The 19,790-nt window shown below is 43.0% G+C and overlaps 1 protein-coding gene across 2 annotated transcripts in view; it reads left to right on the forward strand.

Moving 5' to 3' along the window:
• The window catches only part of LOC311012057 (enhancer of polycomb homolog 1-like), a 31,386-nt gene extending 11,596 nt beyond the window's left edge, over positions 1–19,790 (forward strand). For both annotated transcript variants that reach the window (XM_084007355.1, XM_084007354.1), the window contains 13 exons: positions 3,173–3,332; positions 6,833–6,978; positions 7,204–7,410; positions 9,194–9,342; positions 9,603–9,750; positions 9,985–10,149; positions 10,585–10,674; positions 11,064–11,212; positions 12,139–12,569; positions 16,012–16,133; positions 16,216–16,354; positions 17,189–17,552; positions 18,107–19,790. In XM_084007355.1, the coding sequence (XP_083863481.1) occupies positions 3,233–3,332; positions 6,833–6,978; positions 7,204–7,410; positions 9,194–9,342; positions 9,603–9,750; positions 9,985–10,149; positions 10,585–10,674; positions 11,064–11,212; positions 12,139–12,569; positions 16,012–16,133; positions 16,216–16,354; positions 17,189–17,552; positions 18,107–18,179 (2,283 nt within the window). In that variant the 5' untranslated portion in view covers positions 3,173–3,232 and the 3' untranslated portion in view covers positions 18,180–19,790. The remainder of the gene's footprint in view (positions 1–3,172; positions 3,333–6,832; positions 6,979–7,203; positions 7,411–9,193; positions 9,343–9,602; positions 9,751–9,984; positions 10,150–10,584; positions 10,675–11,063; positions 11,213–12,138; positions 12,570–16,011; positions 16,134–16,215; positions 16,355–17,188; positions 17,553–18,106) is intronic.

Raw genomic sequence — 19,790 nt, forward strand, 5'->3', positions numbered from 1 at the left:
TTGTGTGATTTTTGTTATTTTCAAATTGTTTTCCCCAGGCCAATGTCTTTCTTTCAAAAGTCCATTGCTCTTTTAAAGGCTGGTCGTGCATTATAATGCTATTATATTATCATAACAGTGCAATAAAATGGTCTTAAAATGAGACTGATCGTTGATTGCAATTATTTCTGGGGTAATATATTGTCCAAAATGTTTTATCCTGACAAGCTTAGTCGCAGTACGTCGCCCTCTTGCTGCATGAATTTGCCCATGTGGAGATTAATTTGAGAGGGAAATGTGCATTGCTGTGCAGTTTATAGCTTGTGAATAGGGTTGGTTGTAGGGATGTGTGTGATGAGTCTGTTAAATGTTGCTGCTAATTGGTTAATGTTATTTTAGGCTACACATTTACATTCCATACTGACACATCTGACTGTCTGAGCTGTGTCTGTGGAGTCGCCGACTCCCTTCTACCCCGTACTTTAGTTGAATAGCTTTAGTTTACACTTTCGTTTAAATGTAGGGGAATTATACTTTTTTTTTAGAACAAACTTGTACAACCTGTATACAATGGGAACTAACTGAAATTTACCTTTTTATAAATTAAATATATCTCTGGGTGTTCAATTCCAATTCTGTATAACTTACTAGGTGTTTGGCATAGAGGTCTAGGATTTTATCGGGCATCGGGATAAAAGAGACTTTAGATTGTGGTGAATTTCTATTATCTGGATAATTATAGATATCGTCACGAATCATTTTAAAAAGATGTCTGGCTCACTATCCATCGTAGAGAAGTGAAAAATAGAGCCTATTTCACTTAAAAAGGAAGTTCACTAAGAAAAGTTGTCTCATCTGTGATGCAATAAAAATACTTGTTTCTTAACCAGTATGTTTTAGTAACATGTTTAGTGTTTTAAGCACATTTTGATTATTGGGATGATGATATGAATCAGGATTATTTTAGTGAAGATATATTTTTGCATTGTCCCATGCCTAGACCTGAACCTTACAGGCTGATGCAGACTTGGTCAACCAGTCGGGACGCATCTTTGTCATGTGACATGTGTCTAAAAATAGACTGTTAGCATCCACTGAGAAACTGCTGCCTCACACATGCACTCGGTCCCCCCCCTCAGCCCCTTACCCACCCTGCCATGAGTGGAGTTAGGCTCAGACCTGCAGGTGAAGTTTTTAACTAAAAGCTACTGCTAGCAGTCATTGTAGAAGTAATTTGAAAAGCTGGGCAGTTGCACACTCACTATGCATTGATGTATGTGTGTCAGACGCTAACATCTTGCAGTATAGCCAGCCAGCTGGTGATGATTGGATCCTATCTCGATGATTGACCATTGTTTCATATGCTGGTATTTAGGTGGTTTTTAACAAATTTACTGTCAGAAGTAGGACAATAATATCCGTGCCGCACTCTGCATTTAGATGCGTTTCTTGTGGAGGGGTTTGCCTGCTCAGCAAAATGTCATTTATTTACATTCGCTCAGAAATGATCAGTTCCATGTTTAAAATCAGATTTTGTTACTGTGTGTAAGTGAATGTAATTTTATGGTGCTGTTAGATTGCTACTAGATGCATATTTCATGTGCGTGTGTACGCGGGGGGAAGAGAAGGTGAATCTCTGTAAATTAATAATGATTAAAAACTCAATGTAATAAATGGAACTTTAAACTGTTGGGTACATAAGGTATTATTTGGATTGTGATGTTAAAGATAAGATGTGACAAACTTCATGAAGGCTAGAATCCAACTGCTGTCCCTCTGAGAATATCACCTGCATATGTTGAATCCCAATGAAGCTCTTTAATGCTTGCTAATGTAGTCGGTCACCCTGTAGGGATATACATGCATTACCCTACAGTGACTGTGCCATGGCTGACTTATAGTCAGTGTTTTTGCAGTAGGCCATTTCTTTTCATGGAAAAATTCCCACGGCGTCACACTCATTAATTTAAGCGCACATATACTTTCTCCAACTCATTCACTCACTGACTTGGTCTTCCTTCCCTAGGAAGAGAGATTTTCTCCCAGCCCCCCTTTTACTACCCGCTCTGTCTCTGTCAGCCACAGGGAAACAATAAATACACACCTTCTTGCCAGAGAGCTGCTGTACGAGGCCGGCAGCACGCTGCCTTGTTGACAGACTGCCTGCCAGTGGCTCAGCGCCCAGCTCTGGGCCAAAGGCTCTACTACTACTACTACTACGACTGACTGGGACTGCTCAGACAAGCAGCCCGCCAGCAAACCAGTTAGTCAGCCATCCAGCCTGTCTGTCTGCCTTCCTTCCGGCACATTACCCCCCAACCGGCTTGGCAGTGGAGCGCTCTCGTGGCGGGTAGATAAGGCAACTGACAAACGGTGTCAGGTTGTTTTTCTGTGTTCGTGATCATGAGATGGTGATTTAGATGGCAGATTCCAATTTTTCTCGATTCAGCTTTTATATATCATTCTAGGCTCAAACGGCATGTTATTTCCCCCGAGTGACAATGTTTCACAGGATTGTTTCTGTCTGGCAACGTTTTGTTTTGTGCAGTTGCTTCACTAAAGATGTGATATGTTTTAGTTTCTTGGATTTAGTTTGTTGCAGCCGTTTGTTAAGATTTGGCTTTTGCTTTTTGTGCTGTTGTGGCAGCAAAATTAAATGTCATACAGGTTTGATATTTCCTTTCACTGCATCACAGTGGAATAGGAACGCGTTCCAGATGACTGATCCCACAGTTTCTGGTAGAGAGAAAAAGCTCCTCTGTGACAGTTGGAAATTTACTGTAGACTTTCATAGAAATGTGTCTATTTTATTAATTTAAACATTAGTTTTGTGAATCACACATAATCAAAGTCACTGGCTCATTCAGAGCTGTGTGCATTCAGCTGAACAGTGACATCCAATCCTATCTGTGCAGGTCCTATCTGTGCAGCATAGCCCCATCGATACTGGACTGCTTTTGTAGTTTGAAGACAAAATCTGAAATACCCCCAAAGAGAGTGACCTTTGGTGGCGCATGCTGTGCCCTACAATAAATCGCACCAATACAGCATAAAAAGCAGCGTGCCTGTTTTTATAGTAATATTGAACATCTAACATTGTGATTTCTCAATACCCCGCCGTGCTGCCCAAGCCAGACGTAACCCCTGCTCAGCGGTGTGTTTAGGTGTCTCACCCCCATCTTTGTCTCTGCAGGAACACCATCTCCAGCGGGCCATCTCGGCGCAGCAGGTGTATGGCGAGAAGCGGGACAACATGGTCATCCCAGTCCCCGAGGCAGAGAGCAACATCACCTACTACGAATCCCTCTACCCTGGGGAGTACAAGATGCCAAAGCAGCTAATTCACATACAGCGTAAGTGGGCTTCTGTAATGATGAGTTTTGTGATGCTGAAAATGGAGAAAATGAGTTTAATGTAGCAGATTAGGGATGTTGATTTGTTCATTGGGTTGCAATGGTGTTCCGCTCTATTTTGAATGCATTAAATGACACTTGGGGGAGCTGTTGATTAAAATTATAAATGCAATGAGTGGAATATTCCACATTACGAATAAAAGTACACTAAACACCTACCCCTGTATCATTTCAGTAGATTAACCTGTGGCCTATAAAGTGTATAAAGAGTATCATCCTCCCAGAGAATCTTATGACTGAAAGAAGGTGGCTATTTCCTGGTTGTATGAAGTTATGAAACAGTGAGTCCTTTCAGTGACTCACACGCCCACAGGTAGTAAATGGGCGGGGGGGGGTCTTCTGTTTCACGCAGCTATTCATCCATTTACTGACATCAAGTGTGTGTTTTATGAGCTTATACTGACATTTTGTCAAAGTAAATGGGTTTGCTAGATTGCTAAATCCAGTAACCATGTCTGTGTCACAAGTGTTTGCTATGATTGTTTCTCAAAGGAAAGCAATTTTCTGTTCCCTACACACACACTGGTATCAGCTGAAACCTGAAATGACAGATGTTTCGTAGTGTCAATTTGCTGTTGGACTAATTTCAAGGTGTCCTCAGAGGTCAAAACGTTGTGAAACGTGTAGGAAATTCTGTGTTGGTCGTTTTCAGGTCTTGAAAGTACAGTGTTGTAAAATATCTTGAATTAAATACAATGATGAATCTATCTAGTCTATCAAGCTGCACATTTACAGTAAGCTTTAATGTGACAGTTTATCACCCCGGGGTAGTAACGGGTCTGCACAGAAATACTGAGTTTAACATGGGAAAACAAATCCAATTGGCCTGATCACAGAGTGCTGTTTAAAGATGAAGCAGCGACTACTCTGGTCTGTACTTTTTCTTTTTTTTTTTGAGTGAACGTACAGCTGCTGTGCATATCTGCACATATCAGTGTCATTTGAGCTGGGTAGTTGTGGCTGTGTTCCTGCTCTGAGTTTTGAGGCAGTTGTTGAGAGCCATAAAGGAAATAAGTCTGAAGTTGGAATCAGCCTTGCATGGTTTCACATGACTGTCTCCCACAAAGGGGGTTCACAATTTTGATTCTGAATCAATTGAAATAAGCTTTTGATCTCGATCTTCAAAGTCAAAAGCAGGATTGGCGATTCTCCCATGTTATTGTTTTTTATCTCCACCCCTGCCTGCATGCACCAGATGCATTATTCCAGACTCTATGGCCACTGCCAGAGAGCTTGAGATGATGGACAAACAGACCTGTAAAGACACCGGTGTGACATCTCAACCTTCCTGTGAATTACATAAACAAATGCTTTTTACAATGAAGCATGTGGATGTTGTCGGTGACAGTGTACCTCCATAAACTCTCAGAAACTCAACCTGTTGTAAAATACCATCTAGCGCCGTCACATTTGTTCCTAATTGGCTGGTGAAGCAAGTTACGATTTACATATTAATTTTAATTCAACATAGGGAATGGCAAATGTTTAAATTGAATCGTAGCATAACAACGGAAAGTCAAGTTTAATCGTGGCATTAAAACTAGCACGCCAACTCAACAGACACTGAGGCTTGAGACAACCTTAGGCTTAAAAAAGCTGCAGCACAGTGGAAAGCTTTTACATGTTTGTCTTTTGAGTCAGAAACATCCTAACGCTCTAAACCATTAGGAAAGGGAAGAATGTCTGCTTCAACTAAAAATATACTGTATATCTTTAACCCTCAGATATTCAGAGTGCATTATAGAGCATAGATATACACAATAATGCAGACTCCATTAAAGTGTTGACTGAAGTGTTGGGCCAGCCTGAGTTATTGAGTTGGAGGTGGCAATGCACCAACCTCCACATAATAAAATATATTTTATACAGTTTGTTAGTTCCAGGCAGTCTTAATGCTTTCTGTGGCCTGGAGGGTCCGATCTGGTGTAATTATGCCTGATAATCATCGAGTGTTCCTAACCTTATGATCCAACACATGCTGGGTGGCCCGCACTCTTAAAGCACTTATTCATTCCAGTCAAGTGTGGTACCATTCATCCTGTGTAGCTGAATGACTTTTCTATCTACCGCAGACCGGAACTGCATCAGGTTTATACAAATATAGACACTTGAAGGTGAAACTAAACTTGGTTTTCTCTTTGGATGCAGTTCTCAGTTTGCTGGGTGACTAGGTATAATACGTTTATGAATATAAGTCGCTGCTGTGTTTTTGTTATTGCACGGTCTGTGATACTATGGGTAGTTATGTTGCTCTGAACATAAACTTCTCCTTTCATCCCTCTGTCATTGCATTAGTTTACAATGTAATAAAACTTTCTGAATCCTTTCAGCTGCAGAAACTGTTTTTTTTTTACTGTTTTTTGTTTGGTGGCTGGTGTGTCTGCAGGCACACGATTTCATAAAGCATTGTGCTCTTTGTTGTATGACCACTCTCGTTTAAATCACTGGAGCAAAGGATTAACAGTCAGAGCAACACAGTAGGCTATTTAAAATGCCCAACCTGGCTCTGTTTTACTGTGTGTGTGTGGTACTGGGACACTGATCAATATCCGTAAGCTGTCCAGCTGTGAATGTTTCTGCTTGGATTTGTTTCCTTTTGTAGTGTAGGGATCCTTCCTTTCATGTGTCAGGCTGCCTTTAGATCTTAGGTGTGCAGCAGTGCTGCAAACCTTGTCGTGGAAATGCTTAAATACTCAAATGTTGATGATTTCTAAACATGGACTGCTGTGTAGGTGGTAATCTTGCTTCTGTGTTAGAGGAGAGGTTGTATTGTATCTCTTTGTACACATGTGGTATAGACTGGCCTTGAAGTCGTATTGCCAGGCAACTATCCGTATCTATGACATTAAACCTCTCGGTATGAACAGGGCCCGTCTTTGTATTCTTCTTTTAATTAATAATCAAAGTGTCTTGTTGAGACTTACGTTTTATGGGATTCACCACTGTAGACTACACACAGCAATGGCACTTTGTTGTGAGTCATTCTGCCAACAATTACTAAAAGTTAAGCTTCATAAAAAGTCTGCCTTTGGTATTTCAAAGACGAGCCGTGTTCAGCAGTGACGTTAAGTGAGCTTGGCTGGCAAATAGCTTGTGTTTTGTAATGCTGCATGCCATGCCTTCAGTTCATTACTGGGACCAATTAAGCTGATTTCTGACTTTCAACGGTCAGTTTGCTGTGGAGTCAGATGGATCATATCACTATGGATGAAAGGATAGGCTCAATGCTATAATTCATGTAAGAAGTCAAAAGTTAACAAGGGGGCAGTGAAAATGGGATTTACAAAAGGGGGGCAAAAACCAACAAACATGGCAAGTGTGGCATTGAATTTAGTATTTATTCGTCTTTTTAAGCAGACACACATTGATTACAAATCTGCAATGTTTAATTAGCCCCTCGACTCATCTGTCACCGTTTCCTTTCCTCGACCTCCCTGCAGCTTTCAGCTTGGACACAGAGCAGCCCGACTACGACCTCGACTCGGAAGACGATGCGTTTGTCAACAAGCTGAAAAAGAAGATGGAGATCAGCTTCCTGCAGTTTGAGGAGATGATTGACCGACTGGAGAAAGGCAGTGGACAGCAGGTCGGCTATGTTAGAGACTCAATCTACCCTAAAACTCAGAGAGCTGTTAAGAAAAGCCCATGAAATACCTAACAGATAATTGGAAAATGAGTTTTCGAAAAGGAAAAAAATAGTGATTCCTGTATTAAATAGTTTGTAACACAAATGTATAATATCAGCCTCAATGCTGTGTAAATGCATCTTTTATTTATAAAAAGTTTAACTCCTTTATGTTCGTCTGTTTAGCCGGTAAGCCTTCCTGAGGCCAAACTGTTGCTGAAGGAGGATGACGAGCTCATCAAGGAGGTCTTCGACTACTGGAGCCGCAAGAGGAAAAACAGCAGGGCCAACTGTCTCATCCCCAACGTCAAGCAGGAGAAACGGGACGGCTCCAGCACCAGTGACCCCTACGTGGCCTTTCGACGGCGCACCGAGAAGATGCAAACCAGGAAGGTCTGTAGGCTTTTATTGGCAGTTTGTATTCGGCTGTGATGGTGGCCATAAACGTAATACCAGACCCGTCTCTGTGGGTTGTCCCTGGTTCTTTTCGTTCAAAGCTGCAATAATGGCAAATACAAATGTCCTCCGTCTTGTTAGCTGTTGTATTTTTTAGTTGGTCCTATCCATTGCGATGTGAGGTTACCTGGGGAAGACATTATGCATTATCATGCCTTGTTGCAGGAAATATTTCAACATAGACAGACTTACAATAATTTTCTCACAGTGATAACAATTCACTGTGTCACTCTGTTGTGACGCACAGCCAGACTAACAGGATCCGGTTAAATAAATGGTAAACGCTGTGTCTAACCTGTTATGACGTATATTATCAATCACTGAATCTGACGGGCCGACAACAGAGGAATGCTGTCGGGCACCACCAGCAGTGAACAGCATCTTGCTCCACTTGCAGCATACTGTCTTGTCTTGACTCATAGCTCTGTGTGAGACGCTTTACGAATGCTTTGTCTCAGCAGAATACGTTCAAGGCAATAGTGACAGATTGTGTCTGCTTTCCATTCTTCCCGTCTTCTGTTTTATTCTTTCTGCTCAACAAGCTGTTCAAGCTTGTTAATTCCTCCACGCTTTCATGTTAACGTTGAAAGTTGGCTGAACAGTGGGTTTGTGGCCGGCAGCAGTGCTGGGTCACTGCTCCCTGAGGAGACGACAGCCGAGAGGCGAGCAGACGGCTGCTCCGGAGACGGAGGTGCTCGAGTTCACATTTGCTGTATTGGAGTTGCTGCAGCAGTCGGTCTCGGAAGCTGGCGCCCGCTCTCCTCCCGGCAAAGTAGTGTCCCAGCGGCGGGGAGAATGAGTTTCTTGTCTCTTTTGTGGTCTGAAACAGTGTATCCATCAAATTCAGTGCTCCACGCCACATCACTGTACTCATGTTTGTCCAGGCTTTCATCATATGGAAGGAGGCGTGGTTTAATCCTTTAGCTCTTGCCCAGTTTTATTTTTTTATTACATAATGATGCTGTGCATTGACTTAGGCTCAAATCTGGAGGGGAATTCTTACTTTAAAACATGAAATTCTTCTTCTTAGGATCTTTTTACAAAGAAAATAATCAAATGTCTCACACATGCAATGGTTATTTTTATCTAATTTCTGAATTGAAATCACATAACAATTACTGTATTGGTTTTCTTTATACCATCACTATGATTAAAAAAGACTTATGTCTTGATTGAAAATGTTGAGAAAGTGACCAGATACTCTGAGAAACGCTGCACTTCCTTAAAATAATATTCTATTAATTTAACATTGACTGCAGTGGATTTTCTTAAGTTAGTGATATCACACTGCTGAACTCTGACTCCATGAATTTGTAGTTTCTTTTCACCCCTCTTTGAAAGGATGTATATGCCACCATGTGGTCATTTTGAAGAATTCAGCCTTGGTGTTAACTTTGATCTTAGTAACTAGTTTGCTTTTATTTAAGCAATTGTTCTTCTATGTGGTAATCTATCAAAAAACCTGCCAGATGTTGACCTTCATATTTGATGCACATAAATCAACATGCAATGCATTTAAACAGTTTGAATGTCTGCAAATGTTAGCAGTTTCATTATAACTATATTATAACTGCAACAGGTTTACTTTTAGTGTTGTGTCCTAATTTAAGACACAAAGCACCAAATCAAGTGCTGTTCAGAAGGTTTACTTGTAATCACACTAAATTACAGTTTATATGCTGCATATTCAGTGTTGCTCATCTATTTCCTGCTTCAACAGAACCGTAAGAACGACGAGGCGTCCTATGAGAAGATGCTGAAGCTGCGCAGGGATCTCAGCCGAGCCGTCACCATCCTGGAAATGATCAAAAGGAGGGAGAAGAGCAAGAGAGAGCTGCTGCACCTCACACTGGAGATCTTTGAGAAGAGGTGAGCCTGCCGCCGGGGCTACACACACCAGGCATTAGCACCGAAGTATAACAAAAAGCAGTTAGACAGCAGGGCTGGCAGGCTGCCGCTAGCAAGTAAGAAGTGGGGTGACTGCTCAGGGTGTAAGAGTGAGATAAAAGAACAGTTGAGGGCTTCAACTATCTCTCTTCTTCCAAATTCATTTCCATGTAGTTTGAGGAGGAAAACCACTTTGCCAAAAGAAATGGTTTGAAATGTGACCGTTTTCTTTCCTTTTCCAGGAACGTCATGTCAGACTATGGTAGTGAGGTGATGGCCGAGGTGTTGGCTGAACGGGCGCTGGTGAGGCCGCAGATCATTCCCCTGGTCCCCGTCACCAACCAGTACCGACACCAGGACCACATGGACCTCAAGGACTACAAGTCCAAGGTGAGGCTCACCATTACAAACAAGGTTCTGACACTAGACTGGATAAGTTTGAAAATGCTGTTACTATAAATCTAATGACCTATTTAATACGGTCGGGGCATGCCAATATGAAGAGTTATTTGTCTGCATTAAATGGGATGTTGTGAGCTGTATGCAGGTTTGCCGTAGTCTCTCAAGGTGTGGGTTTTACGGCGCTCCAAAGTCTCACAAGTTATTGCTGCTTTCCTTCTTTAGCCAGAGAAGACGGATGTTCCCCGGCAGAAGCGAAAGTATGAGAAGAAACAAAAGGCGTTGCCCCTCTCATCGGGCACCCCCCACCATCAGGGTCCTATTGTCTTCAATGCCAAGGACCTCAACCAGTACGACTTCCCCAGCTCAGACGACGAGCCCTTCTCCCAGGTACATGCACCACTCGTACTCGCACAGGCCTCAGTCATGCAAAGCCAAGCACACTATGCAGGCCAAGCATGGCTGCTCCTCTTGTTTCTGTTGGGTTTGTTCAAGTGAATTCTCTGCGTTATTTCTATTCTTATACTTATCTGTGATGGTTATCTCTCATCCAGGTCATGGTAATCTTGCAAAGCTTTATTGTAGGAAACTGGAATTTCTTTGGGTTTTATCTCACTAATGGGGAAGGCTAGTCGGTTAGAAAAAACAAACTTGAGTGTCTCTGTAACCACTTGGCGACCCGGTCGTCCCATACCTCCGCTGCACTCTGCCCTTTTGTCCCGATAAACCCACTTGAAATTGCAAAGCTGCATGGGACAAGTGGGTGGGCTTCTGTCATCAACTCTTCCACTGACCAGAGACTGACCTTTTAACCTCTGTCCACAGCTGCACTCAGGCTCATCAGAAGCGGAGGAGGAGAACGACCCAGATGGTGCCTACGCCTTTCGCAGGAAGGCAGGCTGCCAGTACTACGCAGTGAGTACTGTGTTCATTCACGTGTTTTATTAAAAAAAAAAAGACCCATTAGAGTTGTTTTTTACATGCTGGTGGGTTTAACAGAATATAATGTCCCAGCAGTGGTGCCCTTAGGTTGTAGATGCTTTTAAATGCTCTTTCTAAGCACGGGTTATGATGGGAACAATTATCTACATTGAGTTGTTGTATTATATAAAGCTGTAAAAGATGGCTAGAGTTTAATTTTTATTTTGTTTTAGAACGACAGATTTAAGATTATCTCAATATTCGAGGTGTTGGATTCTTACTTTAGATGTAGATAATTTACGAGGCCACTAAAGCAATAAGAAGGAAGGGGTCAGACAATAGGAATGAAAGGCTTGGCGTTCAGCATCCTGTCTCTGTTCCAGACTCGTCAGGACCGCGTGGGTAGCTGGCCGTGGTGCGGACCCTGGGAGGGCGGTTTGGCAGAAGCTCGCTTTCGCTACAGTCTCACCACGCTCACCGTGCCGCGGCGCTGCCTTGGCATGGCTCGACGACGCGTGGGACGAGGCGGCAGGTCAGTTAAATAACTGTTTTGGTCACATGCTTAACTGATATTCACTCAAGTATGTAGCTTGTTTAAGGTCTAATACGTACTCACATTGCCGTTTGCAAACACAGCAGTCAAAATGTGCCCCTCCTCTCCGTCTCAATGAGCGAGAGGGAACGCAGCGGCGTTCCAGCGAGCCATGAATCAGAAGAATGAAATGTTAAGCACAAATAAACACACCTCCTTACAAATCTGTGGGAAAGTGTCAGATTTTGAGTGAAAGCAGCCCAAGGCACGCTGCATCCTGCTGTAGCCTGCCTGTCTGCAGGTCTGTACACCGGGGGTAGGACAGCAGTGCTCGAGCTGGGAATGAGAACGGATTCACACCCTACTTTTAGTCTGGAGGCTACAATCCCACATGGGGTCCAAATTCTCTGATGGCCAAAAAAAATCTGAACACGGATAGATAAGAAGAAAAGGAGGGGAAACAGGCAGGTTCAGAGTCTCTGCAGATAATGACACACTTCTGTTGGTGATTTGAAAGGGATTGTTTTCTATAAAGTGGACATTGTTTTTTAGGAAGTTGTTACATATTACAACTTTTTCTATGGCTTGTGAAATGCTATGCAGCATGTTAGTGTCAGATTTTTAAATTTCACAGGTGACTGCAGACAACGTGTCTTTATTGACAATAATGCAAAAGCTGCTTCATGTTTATTTACTCCTTAACTATAACTTATGTTTATAAGTTTAAACTTATTTGCTACTTTTAGTGGAAGTATTGTTATCTGATTATAAGATTAATTGAAAAATATGTGGATTACTTGATTATAACTGATATTGGCAATGAAGAATTGTGTGAAGAGGGTTTTGACACACAAACCTCAGAGGATGCCAGACAAAGGAGGTTCACTATCTTTACAAAGACCTGACCTTGTCTCTCTCTCCTGCAGGGTGTTGCTGGACAGGGCGTTCACAGACTATGACAACGTTTTCCACGGACTGGATCCAGAAATGCTCGACCTGCCTCTCCCTCCCTCTCCTCCTCCTCCTCCTACAACTACTTCACGCTCGCCGGCCACCGACAAGTTTGCCAGTACCTCAGAAACAAATACCTCGGACAGAAGTTCCTCCTCCTTCAACTCCACTCTTTCCTCTCCCTCTTCCACGGACCTCAGTCAGATACTGTTGAATATAAAGTCGTGCCGATGGAGGCACTTTAGACCACGGACACTACCACTACATGAGCTCGACAACGCCCACCCGCTATTCAGGAAGTTGAGTCGAGGCCTGAAGCGACCAGTCTCTGCCTCCACAGCTGGGGGACAGCCATATGGCTCACAGCGCCCAGTGAGGGTTGTCCCTGCACCCGCACCCGTTGCTGGTAGGTGGATCTGCTGTTTTTAACACACTGCGCTCCTCACACCGCCATCTCAGCTTTTGATTATTAGTGGCTGGCTTCACCAGTAGTTTGTTTCATTTGCTGAGGTGTAGTGATATTTGCTCCTGAGACTTCTGCCATCATCCCTCTACAATGGAGGCCAATACTTTTTCCTTTGTTCCCTCCTTTTAAAAATGACATTTCCAAAGCTCACTGAATGCACGGTGCCTTACCCAGAAAGTATTTACCAATTACTGTTGATAATTGAAAGTTTTCACATGAATTATTTTCCTGTAGAGAGTAATCTCAGTGGAAACTGTTTACAAGGTTGGTGGATGATGGAAAGACAAGTTGCGTTTTGTTTGGGGGTTTTTGGGGGGGTGGTTAAGGTAAAATAAGAGTCTTATACTGAGCACATAAAACCAGAAAATAAAACTAATAATTGAAATCCGGTGTTCCAACCACTTCCATGGCCACATGTGTATAAAAGGAAGCACCTCGGCACGCAGACTGTTTCTACAAACGGGTCGCTCTCAGGAGCTCAGTGAATTCCAGCGTGGTACTGTGATAGGATGCCACCTGTGCAACAAGTTCAGTCATGAAATGTCCTCCCTCCTAAATATTCCAGTCAACTGTCAGTGGGATTATAACAAAGTGGAAGAGACTGGGAACGACAGCAACTCAGCCAAGAAGTGGTAGACCACGAAAAATGACAGAGCAGGGTCAGCGGATGCTGAGGCACATAGGTCACAGAGGTCACCAACTTTCTATAGAGTCAATCACTACAGACCTCCAAACTTCATGTGGCCTTCAGATTAGCTCAAGAACAGTGTAGAGAGCTTCATGGATGGGTTTCCATGGCGATCAGCTGCAACCAAGCCATACATCAACAAGTGCAATGCAAAGCGTTGGATGCAGTGGTGTAAAGCAGCCACCACTGGACTCTAGAGCAGTGGAGACGTTCTCTGGAGGGACCAATCACGCTTCTCCATCTGGTAATCTGATGGACGAGTCTGGGTTTGGTGGTTGCCAGGACAACGGTACTTGTCTGACTGCATTGTGCCACGTGTAAAGTTTGGTGGAGGGGTTGTTTTTCAGGAGCTGGGCTTGGCCCCTTAGTTCCAGTGAAAGGAACTCTGAATGCTTCAGCATACCAAGAGATGTTGGACAATTCCATGATCCCAACTTTGTGGAACAGTTTGGGGATGACCCCTTCCTGTTCCAACATGACTGTGCACCAGTGCACAAAGCAAGGTCCATAAAGACATGGAGGAGAGAGTTTGGTGTGAATGACCTTGACTGGCCTTCACAGAGTCCTGACCTCAACCCGATAGAACACCTTTGGGATGAATTAGAGTGGAGACTCCCAAACACGATTGTGTTCCCTTTTACCCCTGTACTCCGACATTTTCCTTCCGTTGCGGTGATCATTTCGTCTGTTTGTAGTGAGTGGGTTTAATTGCAGGATGAGTGTCCGTCATGCCTTCAAGCTGCTGTGTGACTGTTTTTGTCCGTGGAGTCCGCCGTGTGCAGCTGTTGCTTTGCATTCACCGTGCACCACCTCCCACCCCACCCAGTCCACAAGGTGTCAATTAACACTGGGGTTTGATAAATAAATTCATGAGATGCAGAGGATTTGTTCGGGTGTGTGGACAAACAGGCGTGGAGCGTTGAATACAAACTAAATGCCACAGGTCCCTGGTGGCATTACTGTGAGGACAGTCAGGCAGTTGGTGTCTTCATGTCGCTGCAAGCAGTTTACAGGAGTTGTTTATGATTTTGATGTGCATGAAAACAGCGCATTGATTTGTTGGAAAATAAAAGGATTTACTTGTAAACCATAAAGCAACTGAGACACAGACGTGATAAAGCCAATTTGCAGGAAACTCTGTTAACTGTCATGGTAAATCCTGCAGAGAGCAGACATAAAGGCATGTTGTAAGCGGTGCTGCATTAATAAGTGCAGTGTTTTTGATTAAATGACACCGCCAGATTGCATGAAAGAAGCATGAAGGGTGTTCTAGATGGAGGCGGTGCCAGAGGACGAGCTGTGACTTTCAGATGATGAGTTCTGGATCCTGTGAAGTGGAGAACTGAGAGGCTCGCAGAGAATCAATATCGCACTGAGCCACAAGGCCACGTTAATACCTAGAAATATTCATAATCCAAAGAACGCCAATAAACAGACGTTCGGCATGTTATTTACATGTTTAACTGTGAGGCTAATCAGACTGGGTGAACATGCACACAAGAAACCATGAAGGCCAACTGATTTACTTGGTGAATAAAGTAAACGCACTGGTTGGCGAGCACATGAGTTCTAGACCATAGCAACCGCACTCATCGCTTGAGGTGTATGCAGGATGTTTTTCTAACTGTATTATGAGGAGCTTCATCAACCGAAAAAGGGCGGTGTTGAGCTGCTGACCAGGCAATCGGTTATATATTCGGGTTTTTTCGGTCACGTGTTTCAGTGAGTGAAGAAGACAGTTTGTCACAACTGCAAGTCCAAAGTAAGCTACTTAATCAGACACTTGCTGCTCAGTGTAATCGCAGTGAGCAAGTCTTCTGCCCACAGCACGGAGCTAACCGGCTTCAACGGGGGCTGTTCAAGCTTCACTCAGCTAAAATAAGTACTGGGTGGAGCTAAATTATAATGCTGTCACAATTTGTTCAAATTTAGTCTTGTAAAGTATAGTTTGAAACTTGAATAAAACTTGTGTTTTCAAGACGAGTCCGGTGGGTTGATGATCCTCCCACAGCAAGCAGCACTACCTGACTCAGAGTTGAATTCCCCGGCCAGACTGCATGGAGCCCACATATTGAAGTGTAAAAGATATTTTCAGGTCAAGTTAAAGTGGTCAACACTCATACCAACGAAGTTTCGCATTTCCAGATGGTCTATTTGGGGGGTCAAGCAATGAGGAGTGTTAACTTAAAATCTCGTTCTTCCATCCCTACGGGGAAAGTTTGTTGCCAAACGAATGATTTCATTCACCAAGAAGAAATCCAAAACAAATATTCATGGCCAGATTTCTATTGTTGAGAGAGGAACGGAGGCTTATACGTGTCCTCCCACGCACACCTTAACATGCCACACAGATGCAGCGTGATTGATTTGAGTGGCTCAGCGTGTGCCATCAAACCGTCCTTCACCTAAGACCACCATGTTTCTCAACTAAAGGGTTGTTTCCAAAAGTAGTCGGGTGCTTGAGCGAGTGAATAAACTGAATACGTTTCTGTTGGCAACAAACTGCACATCCGGGACAGTGGCAGAGATGTCACACACTACCCACACTTAGACAAATTGGTCTCTGAAATAATACAGACACTGTGCATCTTCTTCTTGGAGACCATTTGTTTTTGATTTTGGTTTTAATCAGTTATTATGTATATGATGGTAGGACTTTAAATTCCAGATTTGTAACGAGCTCTTGTCTGGCAGCTTTCACAGCCGAACAGTACCAGCAGCATCAGGAGCAGCTGGCCCTGATGCAGAAACAGCAGTTGGAGCAGATCCAGCTGCAACAGCAAGCCAACAGCACCGCCACTACAAACAGCACAAAGGTTGGTATCCCACAAGCCCCTTCTGCCCGTCAAACTCGACTGATTTCATCAGTGGCTTGAACAGTCTTCTTGTCCCCTACAGAGCCCGGCGAATACTTTGGACCCGGCCAGCGCTCAGTTCGCCGCCTCGGCCCTAGTCACCACCGACAAACTGCTGGCTCTCAAAACCAAGGAGGAGCTAGCCCTGGGAGGCGGAGTCAATGGCGTCCTCTCCCCCTCAGGTATGACAACTAACTTATGTCGCGATATGAAAATGAAAATTTGAGGGTGGTGATTGGTCTTGATTTATTATAATTATAATTTGCAAGCACCATTTACGGGTTCATATGTCAACACTTCCTAGCTTGTGATTATATGTACCTCCCCTAAATATAATTTGTTTTCCAAAAGAACCACAAAGTAATAAATACTAAAAGCAATTAAAAGTTAAAGTGCACTTCACCCAAGTCTGGCAATACAATGACACTGAACAGCCACAGCAAACAATCAGGGGAAGTAATTACTCTCCTAAAACCCCATAATAGAGTGCACTGACGGACTAGATAACAGCACGAAGCAGGCAGAACAAAACCTGCAGTTATCCCCCCCCCAACTACCATTGTCACTTTCAGGCAGCAGGATTCCAGAGAAAACAGAGGGAAATGACAAAATGGAGTTTACATTTGAGGTTATTTTGCAGATGAAAACAGTGCACCAAGGATCTACTTTACTTTTAAAAGTAAAACGACAGAAAACTGAGGTGTTTTCTTTGTGATTCTGGTGAAAAGGAATAAATCCAGCTCAATGACCTTCTGTCTCAAAGTTAGAATGTAACAAATTCTTAATATTTTAAAGTTGAGATATGTGTTGAGCTGGTTTGACATCCTTTTATAGCTGTGCACACATTTCTTATATAAAGCATTCACTCTTTACAGTACATTGCACAGTTATTGGAAGTTTCCAATATGAAGAAAGGAAGTTTTCCTCAAAGATCAGTTGATAATTGAAACCTTCTGTCTCTAAACCCCACCCCCTCCCCCACCCCACCACCACCTGGCTTCTTCTGACCCCCCCAGGTGTCTACAAGGGCTTGCACCTCTCGAGCACAGTGTCCCCATCCCCAGCCGCCCCGGCTCCACCCATCTCTACCCCGACACCCGCCTTGCTGCACCCTTGCTCCACCTCCGCCACCAGTACCAACAATGGCACCGCCCACCCTGCCAACACCACTACCACTAACTCCGCCGCCACTCAGGTCCTCCTGGGAAACAACAACAGCCTCCGTCTGGGTGTTCCCACCGGCAAGCGCGTCCACGTCCCCCGGACGCTGAGCGCCACCATGTCAACATCCGCCTTAAAGCTCGCCCATGCAGCCGCAGCAACCGCCAACTGTCAGAAACCCAAGGTCACTACGGCCTCGCCGCTGGACATAGTGCCCAGGTGAGGAAGTCATGCAACCAGTGTTGAGACGTTAAAGGGTGAAAACAAAGCAGACTGACCGGTGACATAAAAGAAAAGTTAATATATCAGAGTTGATTTGGAGAATAAATGAGTGTCTGGAGTGTCAACATGCTTCAGTCAGTTTTTGTTTGTTTCTGTTCTCAGCCCCCTTTAGTTCTAAAATTCTTGGTGAGGTTCTTGCAACTAAACATCTGTTGATGGGATGAACTTACTGTCAACAATGCATTTATTTAAGTTTTATATGTATGATCATTGATAGCCTGAGCTACTTTGCAGGACCCAAAGTGTTTTTGGAGGGTAGCACTTCTAGTATTTGATCATCTCTAGCTCTTGTTTATTAGTTTAACTTTTTTTTATGTAAAGATGTTGGCCACACATTTTCCTCTTTAATGGAGTATATTCAAAAAGCACTGTAGTTTAAAAACTACAGCAGAAAAGACAGGAAGAACTCTGACTGTTGCTATGTCGATGTTACTGATTTAAATGGTAACGTCCTGCAGCTAACCGTGTCTTTTGTCCTCGTTTGTCTTCAGGGAGAATCACGATCAAGACAAGCCAGCACTGAACAGTCTATCAGAGAACACAGTGGCCATGGAGGTTACGTAGCCTCCTGAACGCAGCACGGGGGAAGCGTACCTCCTTTTGTTGTCGGTGTTTTTTTATTGTTTTTTTTTTTTTTAGGTGCTATGCATCGTTCGTTAGTGGCGAAAGCAAAGTGGTGGCCGAATGAGCAAGGCTGGGTTTCCATGGCAACCGTTTTGGGACTTAATTGCAATGCTCGTCTCGTACAAAAAAAAATTTCTCCCTCCCCTCCATTTCCCTATTTGTTACTGTTAATAAGAGATTGTCTGTAAATTCTTAATATGGCAATTATATGTACAGTACTGCATATTTGTAATACCCCACCCCCTTGTTCTTGTATATAACATTACTTGAATACAGAATTGTTCATTTGTGATGTTTTGCACTCGAGATATTAAAAAAAATCAAAAAGAGAAAACTACAAACTGCATACTGGTGCGAGTATGAGGTGTGAAAGTTGTACCACAGAAAAATGTATGTCATCACATGCATGGTGCGGAACCTGCTGTTTGATCTATTTATTGTGCCGTGTTTACAAAGGTTTTTTTTTTTTTTCATGTTTTTTTTTTTAAATCCTTTTTTTTTAATACACTGTACCCTTCACCGGTTCCCCGTGCTGTAGTCAGTGTCTAGCTAGATTTAAAAAAAACAAAAGAAAAGAAAAAAACTCTGTATTTTTTTTGGATGTTGTGAACATGGCCCGGAGCTCGCCCGTTTTTGTTGGGCGTTCCTCCACGATGTTCCCATGTGTCATGTTGAATCCATGGATACATGCGTTCATACAGATTCAGACGCAGGGCGGTAGAAGACGGCGACGACGACGGGTGTGAATTTGGTTGTTGTAGGCATCAGTTTGTCAGTGGGTTAATCAGTTTCCACAAAGCTCTTCCATACGTATAATATTCCTGAGACAAGTAACAAAAAAATGGGGATGATGACTCTTTCCCAGAAGACTTTGCTGCTTCTGACTTATCAAAGCACTATATAATTTGTTTATTGGTTGATGCTGCTTTTGTATGATTTTTGGCCTCTGGTTTGCACCAGACGGCCCCATTTCTGTTTTCTTAAAAAGATAATCCCCCTTCCCCCTTTATCATTTTTTAAAATAAATATTTTTGTATTTCCCACTTTTTATTTTAAATTTCCTCATGAAAAACTTCATTCTTTTGTTACTTGTTGATCTAAAAAAAAAAAAAACTATAAGGGAGAAGAAAAACACTGCAGTAACTGACATTTATTATCATTCCAGCTTCTACATAAAAAGGAAGAAAACATATTGAGAAAAAGAGAAAGTTTTCTCTACTTTTTAAAAACTCTCCAGAAGGCTGAAAGGCCATGAACCACAAGTTATCGGGTGCCTTCATTTGGGGAAAAAAAAAAGATAAAACCCTTATAAAAAACAAATCGCTCTCTTCTGTGAAGAGTTTGGTACAGAACAAGGCTACTTGTAGTTTCTCTTTGTCTGTACCACAATCCCAATGCCCATTCCAGTGGCCCAGTTGATTCATGAGTTTTTGTTTTGTTTTTGTAGACCCTTCACACACACTCAAACATACATGCACACACACATTCACAGGAAAGACTAAGAATCCTCTTGAATTGTCACAAAATGAAATAAAAATCCAGGGCATTATG

The sequence above is a fragment of the Eutrigla gurnardus genome (assembly GCF_963514095.1).
Source record: "Eutrigla gurnardus genome assembly, chromosome: 4".
Taxonomy (NCBI): Eukaryota; Metazoa; Chordata; class Actinopteri; order Perciformes; family Triglidae; genus Eutrigla; species Eutrigla gurnardus.